Below are 11,249 nucleotides of genomic sequence, written 5' to 3' on the forward strand. Positions count from 1 at the left end.
ATTTAATAAAACAATGGTATAATGCATATAGTAAAAATAGTAATATTTTTTATGAAATTGACCTGGATCCAGATATATAGTAGTATATGTAATAATAAATTTAATTTATTAGGTATTTTTGGACAAAATTAAAATTAATAGAAAATAAATATATTTTGACGCAGCTGTAGAACGGGTGATTAACTCATTCTGCATCATTTTGAACCATAACTTTAAACTTTTAGGCTATATTTGTTTCATGGGATTATAATCCCGGGATAATAATCCGGGGATAACTAATCCCATCAAAATTAGTCCTATGGATTAAATAATCATATCCTAAGTTTGTTCGGAAGGATTAAGTGTAGGATTGGAATATAATCATTTAAAATTTTATCCTATGTTTGTTTTGTGGGATAGTACTTGGGATTGGAATATAATCCTTTCAATTTTGCAATCCTATGTTTGTTTCATATGGATAACAATGAGGGATTATAATTTTTTTTTAAATGACTTGTAGGAGGGGATAAAATAATGCCTCCTCCCACCAAACATTAGATGGGATTATAATCTTATACTCTTCTCCAACAAAATAAACATGAGATATGATAATTTAAAGGATTATAATCCTTAGATAACTCTTCACTAATTATTTACAAAATAAACATTGGATTAAAAAATTTAAAGGATTATAATTTTATCCACTTCTTGATACCATTAAACAAGCATGGCCTCAGTCTTTCGCAGATGGGCTTTCCCATACCAGCCCGTGGTCTTTGCAACCAAGCATTAAGTTGGTGTTCGATCATCATTTAAAATTCTAAAGTTGTTTGCAGTGCATTTTGTAAACTATTGAGACAACATTTCGCTCCAATGGAAATGAAAGCACAGCCAAAAAAAAGTATAATTTCAAACTACAAAGAATTGTTTTAATAATTTAAATTCAAGAAAATTACTCCCTCTGCCCCTAATTATATGTTCGTTTTAATTTTTTATTAGTCTAATTGATCAATTTTTGAATAAATATTACAAATTATTATTTGTTATTTTTAAAAATAAAAATTATATATTAAAATACATTAGATGTACTTTATAAGAATATAACTTGAAAATATTCTGGCTAATTAAAACTCAAAACTGAACCACGGAGTACATGCTAACACTATATGTTTATTATTATGCAAATGAAGTCCAATTTCACCAAAAAAATGATGATGATGATAATAATAATTATATACAAGTTTATAAAAATAAAGTACTTATTTATCGATCGAGTAAAAAATAAAGGAGCTTAAGAAATTAAATTTGTTTTAAGATAAAATTAGTACAAAGGTGGAACAAAATTGAAGGGGAGAATGATGAGTCATTTTCACAAGACAATCTCCGTCAGTGTCTAGAAGTACAACAACAACAACTACCTGACCAGACTGACCGATCTATCCCCCCAACATAACTAACATATCTCTCTCTCTCTCTCTCTCTCAATCTCTCTATACATAAATAAAAATAATTCTAATTATTCATACACTAGTACGCAGTCTTGTATTCTTCTAAAATAATTCTTAGATCCCGATCCGATCCTCATCACAGACTATGTTCTAATCTCCTTTGATCGCTCCTCTCCCTATCAGCTGACATCTTATTCCTCAAGGTAATTAATTTCTTTTTTTATCATCTTTCTCTTACTTGTTAATTTACTCATTTTTAACAATATAAGCACTCATTCTAGTTAATGTTGTGTTATTACAATCATATATAATCTAAACTTAGGCTGATGATGACATTGTACAAAAATAAAAATAAAAACATAATTTTACTTATTGGTTAAGACTGGCCGTAACTCGAAAAAGATGATATAGAACTGTTTGGATGGAAGAAATGGAAAATTATTAACGGAATTGAATGTGCGGGAAGAAATGTAGGTTAGAAGAGTGTAACAAATTCGATGGGATTCTTTTACTTTTTTGATGTTTAAGTTGCGGAATAGTGAGTTTGGAGGGGATATGATTGTTGGTATCTTGTTTGGTGGGATTGAGTGTTGGGTTTGAATTTGAAAAGAATTGTGTGTAGGCACGTGTTTGATTTCATTTCAACCTAATTTTATTTCTTTTGTCGAGTTGGGGTGGGAGGTTTAGTAGGATTTGCACGGAAGAGATGTGAAACTAAGGAAAACCAAGTTGAATTTGCAAAAGTAAATACTGGTCAGATTGTACTCAGTATATGACTACTTGGAAAGCAGTGGGTGAAAAATGGAGGGAAAACGAAGTAAGATGAAGAAGATGTGATTGCATACTAATAAAAAATGGGGTCGAAAATAATACATAAGATTAACTTCCTAAATTCTTAATATTTATTTGCTAATTACCTTGTAGCAGAATTTCTATCGATTTCTAAATTTGAGCTATAGTTATGTCATCTCGATAAAAGGTATGATATGACAGACTCTCACACATGCATTTGTTTCTGTCAGCCGTCAAACAACTCCTTACTTCCCTTGAGAAAGGGCATTGTCAAAGCCTCAAACATACAAGAGAATAATAATACTCTACACCGTTATATTGATGACAAGCTGTTAAATGAAGACAGCTCGTACGTGGAGGCTAGATATGAAGGAGTTTTTTATGTTTTCTGGGTCGCGTCATCGGCCACATGTAAAGGGGCCTAAATGGATTGTTGTTTTAGTTTGTATGGTGAGCATTTTTCTTATAGCAGCCTATACATATCCACCCAGGAGTTCTGCAGCCTGTAATTTATTTTCTCCCAGTGGTTGCTACGTCTTAAAAAAGCTTCAACCTATTCCGGTAAGAGAATTGACTGATGCGGAGAGAGCAGCTGAAGTGGTTATTAAAGAAATTTTGAGGACACCCACGGTTCAGTCGAAAAAACCGAAAATTGCTTTCATGTTTATGACGCCAGGACCATTACCTTTTGAAAAGCTATGGGATCTGTTCTTTCAAGTGAGTTCTGCTTCTCTATAATTCTGAGAGCACTTTCATCTTATCTTGTTCTGATTAAAAGCTGTGATACTTTTTACCAGCTTGATGTATTTATTAGGCCCAAACCCTCAAATATAAGCATATTAATGAAACTTTTATATTTATATACTATAATAGTGCTCAGTGTGTAGATTAAAAATTGCAACAACTGATAATACTTGTTTTAGAATTTGTAGTTGATTTGCCTCTGTCGGTGATAGAATATATCGGCATAATGATTCTATGCATTTTTTCCACATTGACATATTGTTGTCATTTATGGATGTCCTCATGCAATAAAAGACTCACCTTCCAAGTTTATACCTAATATCGGCTCTCAAGCTTGTAACCTCCAATGAGTTCATCTATGTACACAATACTGCTGCTTTTTATCAAGTCTCTATCTCTCATCCAAGGTTTCTGTTTAAATTTTATTTAGCAAGAAATTGACTATGCTGGATGGTTCCAGCATTGAATTGAACAAATTTAATTTCATACTCGTCGGTTGTAAAGATGATAAAATTTGTATCTTTTGTATGCAAGCTACAAATCTGAAGGTAATACTATCTACCACACACCTTAAAGTTATCAAAGTGAACATATTTCATGATAGCTGTTTCTCCACTTGTGTTATTGGTACCGTCATTCCAAATCATTGCTTAAGTTACCCTCAATATTTTTACAGGGCCATGAGGACAGGTTCACCGTCTATGTACATGCTTCTAAAGAAGCTCCAGCACATGTGAGTCGTTATTTTATTGGACGCAATATACGTAGTGAAAAGGTAATGTTCCTCTTCGATTGTTGTTTGTTAAGCTAACAAATGATTATACTTTATTACTTCTGTTCAGCAATTTGATACTCGATTAGAATAATTGCTGTGGTAATTTTTTTAGCTTTTCATCATAAAATGTGATGTATTACAAGAACGGGTAATAGATAGCTTTATCTATCACTTCTAAGTTCTAAGGTTGCTTCTGTGTAATAATTTGTATTTCTGTTCTTGCAAATCTTTTTACTTCATCATTAACCCGCAGAAGGATAACTCAGACACATTCGATCAAAAAAATTCATCATAAATTAGTAACTGACCAATTTTTTAATGAACTGATGATCACCTTTTTCCTTGGTATGGTCAAATTCGAAATTTAAATACTCACAGACACATGCTTCCAATGAGGCTTGAACTCTCGACCTCTATTTGCCAAGAGAAGAGGATTACCCACTAGACTACAGTGATGGAAAACTGTCGTCACCAATTATGTATGTCATTTAAGGTGCTATGTATAACATCCTTTGGCTATGTTTGTTTGCAAGGACCATAATTCCTTTGTTATATGTAATTTGGACTAATGTTCAACACTTAGTCCCATGAATAAGTTTTGACCACTTTGTGGTTCTTTAATTGGGGGGTGGGGGGGGGAATAATCGCACCTACTAGGTATTATTATGACTCTATGGAAATGAACCAAAACATGATCAACATTTTAATCTAGAGGATAACTTGTAATAGAATGTAGTATTACATTAGAGTAACTATGCTAATAGCTGGGGATTACAATCTCATGAATCAACAATGACCTTAGGCCTGATAATGCAAATTTCTGAAAGAGTTATTATCATCACAGTGCTTTCACATTAAAGTATGAACACAACTTGACTGGAATCTGTCTTGGTCAGCTAGAGTAGATAGTGTAAGAGTGCTTCCTTGCATAATTATGAATAACCATGTTGGTAGAACTGAACCTCTTCCCTTCAAAACTTATAACAATGCAATTTGTACTATTCTAAGTGGAGTTACCTGAACAAACAATCACACCTTATAAAACCATCATTCAATAAAGATAATTTTTTGAACCATGATTTATATATTATGATGGTATGATTTATTGAGAGGAACTTGCATTTTGCGAATTAAGTTGTACCATCACAAGTTAACTAGAGTGGTTGCTCAAAAGGCGAGTTTAGATCCGTAGATTGATGCAATTCTCGTATCATCAGGTCGAGTGGGGAAGAATATCAATGGTAGATGCTGAGAGGAGACTGGTGTCAAACGCTCTGAGAGATCCTGATAATCAACAATTTGTCTTGCTATCTGATAGGTAAAATAAATTCGTATTATATGTTAATTACGTTTGAGGTTACCTCAGTCATTTCTATGATATTTATCATTTATTATCCCCTTGTTGCAGCTGTGTACCGATTCATAATTTTGATTATGTGTACAACCACCTCATTTTCACCAATGTCAGCTTTATTGACAGGTAAGGACAACGGTACTCCTTTTGTTAAATGAATTAGATGTAACAGACTTCATTTTGTCATGTTTGTAATCTCGTTATCTTGTAATGCCACCAAAAACTACGTTCCTCAATCTTGTCTTTGTGTAACTTTAGGAGTTCCTAAACTCGAGTGAAATCTAGAAGTTCACAGATTGACTTGAACTAAATTATATAGTTTTCTTTTTGCGAGTTTTACATGACCTTTAGTGTTGCAATAAAATCTCTATCTTTCTAGTCACATGCACGCATGTAACTCTATTTTTAGTTTTGAAGATCCAGGTCCACACGGTGGTGGTAGGTACTCAGAGAATATGCTTCCAGAAGTGGAAAAGAAGAACTTTCGGAAAGGCTCACAGGTACCTTTTGAACATATCTATTTGTGAAAGTAATATCAGTGGTCTATCCATGTACACATGAACTAATGACTATCCCTGCTTACTTGAAATGATGACCTCATTGATGGTTTAGCACAGTCTTCCTCTGTTTACCTCCACAAATGATGTTTACTGTGACTATTCCTACCTCCACGAATGATGTTTACTGTGGCTATTCCATATCATTTTCCAAGAAATTATCTAAATTTGTTTTGCTGCGGTTGATAAAACTCTCTCCTGCTGACACAATATATTTGGCTAATGATTAGCATAATTTGAAAAGTATAGCTTTCTGGGAATTGAGTTCCTTGAGAAGGACGTGAATATGTGAAAAAGAGTCATTGCAGAATTGTCAACAATCAACTGATTGGTTGTAGTGGGTTTTGTATTTTACCTTCTTTTTTCTAACCAATGTACGTTCTTGGTGTTACTGTGCTAACACTAAACTTGAAAGACGCCTTTTGATACTTGCCACTGGTCTCTATGTGAGGACCTAAATGATATTATAATGAAATTAAAATTTTGGGATTATGGTATCAAGAGGGTAATAATAATTATATCCGTAACAAGTTTGTTAAGATGGCTATTAAATATAAAGATAAAGTGAAAAACAGAGAATAGAAGTATGAAAATACGCTTAAATCTACACATACATACACACTACGAACATGAAGTGATTTGGGCATGATGTACATCCTCTCTTTTTGAGCATTTGGAGGTTGAATTAAAGAAAAATGTTAAAAGTGATGAGACACTCTAGTCTAGTTGGGGATCCTCTTATAGCTCAATAAGAGTGATTGGTAGCTTAACACTGTTTAAAGAAAACTTGGTTTGTGAACGTTTTAGTGTACTCTGCACTTCTGCTGCTCTAGTGTGTGTATGTATTTATTGAAGTACATGTTTTGCACATTATATTAATAGGCAAATCTCTGATGCAAGATTATAAGTCTTCTCCTCTTCTTTTTTTTTTCGTGTAAGAATTAGGTTGAATTATTATGTTTATTGCAGTGGTTCACAATGAAGAGGCAGCATGCAATACTAATTACGGCTGACTCTCTGTATTACAATAAATTCCGTGATTACTGTCGGGTAAGTTAATGCTTTCACATGATTGATGATGGCAGATATATTGATGTCATCTACTCATCCATAAGTAGGAGTCCAAGTTGGAAAAAGTTCAACTTACATTATCAGTACTACTGTAGTACATGACAGCTTCTCCTTGAGTTGCTGACATACATTCCACTATCTAATGCTCCCTCTGTCTCGCTCAAACTGGCTTTTTTGGCCTATCTTGGTCAAATGGACCAATTTCATATTTCATATTGTACATATTAAATATTAAATATAATTTACCAAAGAAGTTTAATAAAGATATAGATAATCTATATTGGAGTACAATATTAAAATTCAATATGACATTTCAGTATTTCAGTAATCTCACTCACTCCATTTATATTAATCCTTCTTTTTTATTTGTCTTTAATTTTTTTAAAATTCTTTCAAATCTTTTGAAAGAACATATTATAAGTGTATTTTTAACTGCTTACATCAGTCTTGATACATGGTGGTTTCCTTTAAATTTTTTATTTGTTTTTGGGATTTGAATTTGAGTCCTAATTTTTTTAATTTTAAGAATATTGTGTGATGTATATGTTTTATGTCTTAAAATAAGTGCAGAAGTCAATTGAGCAAAATTTGTGGAACATAGGGAGTGATATTTAAAGCATGTAATAGTTAATCATGTTCAGTTTTTTTTAATAAAACTATGTATGATATAACCTTGAATCACGAGGGAACTGATCTAGTAGAGAAAACAAAACAAAACATAACACGGTAATATGATTTAGAATATTACCATTGCTTGTAATACACACACACACACACACGCACACACACCCACATTTAGATATGTATGTATTTGGATTAAAGTCTAACTTCTTTAAACTTTCCTAAAATAATTGCAGATCTAATTGATATAAAGATTATGTTTGACCTACCCTCAGTTTTTACTATCTCTAATAGTCGAACTTCTTGCTAAAAGAAGTTCATTAGTTAATGTTCCCTTACATCTTGCATACCGCAGTTTAAAACCACAAGCACCATGGGTAATTTGCTTAATTACACGTTCAGATGCATTGACATTGAGTTTTGACTCTCCAGCCAGGTATGGAGGAGGGGCGTAATTGCTATTCAGATGAACATTACCTGCCGACACTGTTTAAGGTCATTGAATTTGTCCTTTTAGCCCTTTTTCCCCTTGTGAATTCTCCTTGAAATGTTTTTATATTAAAGTGGCCAACTCCTTATATTCTCTCAGATGTTTGATACAAATGGAATTACAAGTTATTCAGTAACCTATACTGATTGGTCTGAGATGAAGTGGCACCCGAGGTTATTTCGAGCTAAAGATGTATCATTCGATCTTCTCAAGACCATGGGAGTATGAACCCGTTTGAGTTTTTGTATTTTGTCATTATTCTTAAGTTGCTTCTGATCTTATTAGTACTTGTGTACATGTTACATGCAGTCCATTCAGGATAGTATACATATAACCAGTGATGAAAAGGTACATTTGCAACTCCTGCTCTGGCAATTTATAAAAAATCATATGTATGTACCACATGTTTTGCTTAGATTCCTTGAAAATTTAAAGAAAATTAAAATATTTCCTGCCTCTTTTGCATCTGCAGAGGACAGTATTAACAAGACCTTGCATGTGGAACGGAATGAAGCGGCCTTGCTATTTATTTGCAAGAAAGTTTGATCCTGATAGTCTGGATAGTCTATTGCAGATTTTTTCTAATCATACAACAATTTAAACGCTATTCTGTGTCATTCGTTCTTCAGTCAGGAATACAAAGTTTCACCCTATTCCATTTTTTTTGAATTTGGTATACAATTTCTGGAAACACCATAAAGTTATCCATATTTTTATACTCGCCAAGTAGAAGTTTCCGCATAGGTGATCAAAGATCCCACATGAAGGTTGAGCTGAGCAAACAATGCTCCTAAATGATAGTTGACCAGCTGAGCGTTGGTGAATTCTTGAGAATGTCCATTCTATTTTTGTACTTAATTTTTGTGCTTAGGTCGATGAAGATCGTCCGAACCAGTTCTAATTTTTGTAATCGGACTCTGTTCCCTGTGATTTCGGCCAGTTATTATTGCATTCATTGTCATTTTGTTCTCTTCTTTTTTTGTGGTGACCTTTTCCTCTGATGCAATCAGGTAAACAGAACCAGGAGTACTTCGAAAACGAAATTTAGCAGATGGGTTAATGTCCAGTAGAAACGCAAGAGAATCTGTAGAAAGGGGTTTTCCCGCAACACTGAATGGGTTTTGAACTATCAAAATCAGAGCCAAAATCATTAATAATCACCGGCTTTCATAAGAAAGACCAAACAAACAGTAGCAAGTTTTAATCCTCCGAGAAACAGACACTTGGCATTACAAGCTTAATGAACTTGTTAACTTTCATCAGGTGAAGTGACAAGAGAGAGAGTTCATGTGAATTACTAGGCAGAAGGTTGAGGTTTGTGAACGAGGTTAAGAATTTTGGATTGCCAATACTTTGATTTTAAATGTATTTTCATTCTCAGCAAGTGTCAATTTCAAATCCAAATCGATAGCTGTTTTTATGTTCTTATATTATACGATAGACTAGATCTCAGTTAACGTTATTTTAAATGCACTTCCTAAAATATAACGGATCTAAAATCACTGAGATGCAAAATGTGAATTCAGTAACTATTCAGGATGAAGTGCATTTAGGATTGAGTCGAGGGATACGAATATGCAAAATTTCGATATTACAGATTGATATTGTTCTGACAGAGATGTGTAACGCTATTTTTATTTTTTACTGTGAAATAAAACACTGCATGCAGTAAAAGAACATAACCGACTGAATTTGGTAAGATTATGTTGTCAGGCAGACTGCACGAAGATAAATTTGCATGTTTCTGAGATTAGAAAAATGAATATCAAGTCCTGCTCATGATACCTTAACTTTGTAGGAGAGCAGGTCATAGAACAGTCTCCATTTTGATCCTTATCATCATCAAAATTTTATTTAAAGACTTTAAGTTGAACAAGAATTCCTAATGATTCATTCTTTGAACTAAAAACCCGAAAAATGAAACTTCAAGGACACGCTTAATCTAATTGTCATTTCCGCTGCTGGTTTCTGCATAAGCTGCATCTTTCACCAGTGACAGAGTCCCAATGCTTACTGGCTTTTGATCAGCAATCGATGGCCATTTTCTTTCTTCCTTCCGCGGTTGCCTGTGACATTGCCGTTCCTGTACTTGATGATCAGATATGGAGAAAGTGCTCATACTTGGCCGGTCAAGATCAAACCCCTCAGACGTTGTGATGCTCCAACCAATGCTAGCTTCACTAGGCTCATAGTAACAATATTCAATTGAAGGAATCATTTGCTCGTAGTAGATCATGTCAGTCTGAGATTCCTCAGGGGGGAAATAAGTCGTATGTGTTGAGAAGCTCTCTATTTCAAATAAGTCAGAGCTCACATCACTTGCCACATCATCATCAGTTGTCGTCGGATTGCTGAATACTGGAAAGCTAGACATACCACTGGAATCGGATGACGGTGGTTGCTGGTATCGTTGACAGTGTGATGATAGAGATCTTTGATGAGTACTATTTCCAACTAGTAATTGATCTCTCTCTTTAGCCCTTTGTGTTAGCTTGTGACTAATACTCTGATTTCTGGGATACATTTCAGCTACTTCTGCTGATGGTAGTTTTAGTTTCTTATGAGAGAGTACTACTAACTCTTGCTTAACTTGAACGCATTTCTTGCCAGAGCATAGACATCTTTGTCGAAAAAGCCACTTAATGCCATCACTGGGTGTGGATTTTCTTCTTCCTCTGCCTTGTTTTTTATCCAAGAGATGGATATTTACTGGCATTGAACGAGTAGTAATAAGAGCTTTCTGGCTTTTCGAGCTTGCGTCTGAAGAAGCATATGTAGGAGTTGCATTGACAGACCGTGCACCGTAACTATATCTTCCATCAGCTGATGTAGAATTACAAACTGAGGAGGAGGAGGAGGATGACCATCTTCGATTTCTATCAGGGCTCCAGCTTTCTTGAATCAAATTTCTTCCAGCGTCGAAGATGCTTACTTCGGAATTTGCTTTCATTTCCATAATAATAAAACTGTTACAAGTATGTATGGTTTTCAGCAATTTGCCAGGCTGCTGATTTGCTAATGAAGCATTGTGATTGCAGGCTTTCATTTCATATAAAAGTGTAAGCAGAATGAAAGTGCATCATACATTAGTAACATGCGGGAGCTTCAATATCTTTTCAAAACATGAAAGTAAACAGTCTCTCATTTCTCTAATCTGCTTTTTAGGAGAGCGAGAGCATCTCAAGGACACGATATAGTTAATAACACACCAAAAAACGATATGAAGGAGAAGTTCTAGAATCCAGTTGTATAACTGTCTCTTTAAATAACCGTCTCTTTAAAGCTATTACGGACCTCACCGTATGTGCGAGTCGTTAGCCTCTCAGCATAAAACGACAAGACGATTATATTACGCGAACAACACCTTCTGCGAATTAGAACGGAGCAAGAAACTATCACTGGGACAGAGAGGATAGGG

At 34.2% G+C, this 11,249-nt stretch overlaps 2 protein-coding genes across 2 annotated transcripts; one reads left to right on the forward strand and one right to left on the reverse strand.

The window, feature by feature from the left end:
• Nucleotides 1-1,345: 1,345 nt before the first annotated feature.
• Nucleotides 1,346-8,800, forward strand: LOC141707846 (glycosyltransferase BC10-like). Its single transcript, XM_074511251.1, has 11 exons — nucleotides 1,346-1,630; nucleotides 2,450-2,936; nucleotides 3,640-3,738; nucleotides 4,956-5,056; nucleotides 5,147-5,218; nucleotides 5,502-5,592; nucleotides 6,619-6,699; nucleotides 7,774-7,836; nucleotides 7,931-8,053; nucleotides 8,141-8,179; nucleotides 8,304-8,800. The coding sequence occupies exons 2-11, from the start codon at nucleotides 2,556-2,558 to the stop codon at nucleotides 8,430-8,432; spliced, it is 1,179 nt and encodes a 392-aa protein (XP_074367352.1). The 5' UTR covers nucleotides 1,346-1,630; nucleotides 2,450-2,555; the 3' UTR covers nucleotides 8,433-8,800.
• Nucleotides 8,801-9,773: 973 nt separating this feature from the next.
• On the reverse strand, nucleotides 9,774-10,877 carry LOC141693289 (protein PHYTOCHROME KINASE SUBSTRATE 4-like). Its single transcript, XM_074498336.1, has one exon. The coding sequence runs from the start codon at nucleotides 10,875-10,877 to the stop codon at nucleotides 9,774-9,776; it is 1,104 nt and encodes a 367-aa protein (XP_074354437.1).
• Nucleotides 10,878-11,249: the final 372 nt, after the last annotated feature.

Source organism: Apium graveolens, chromosome 2 (assembly GCF_009905375.1).
Source record: "Apium graveolens cultivar Ventura chromosome 2, ASM990537v1, whole genome shotgun sequence".
Taxonomy (NCBI): Eukaryota; Viridiplantae; Streptophyta; class Magnoliopsida; order Apiales; family Apiaceae; genus Apium; species Apium graveolens.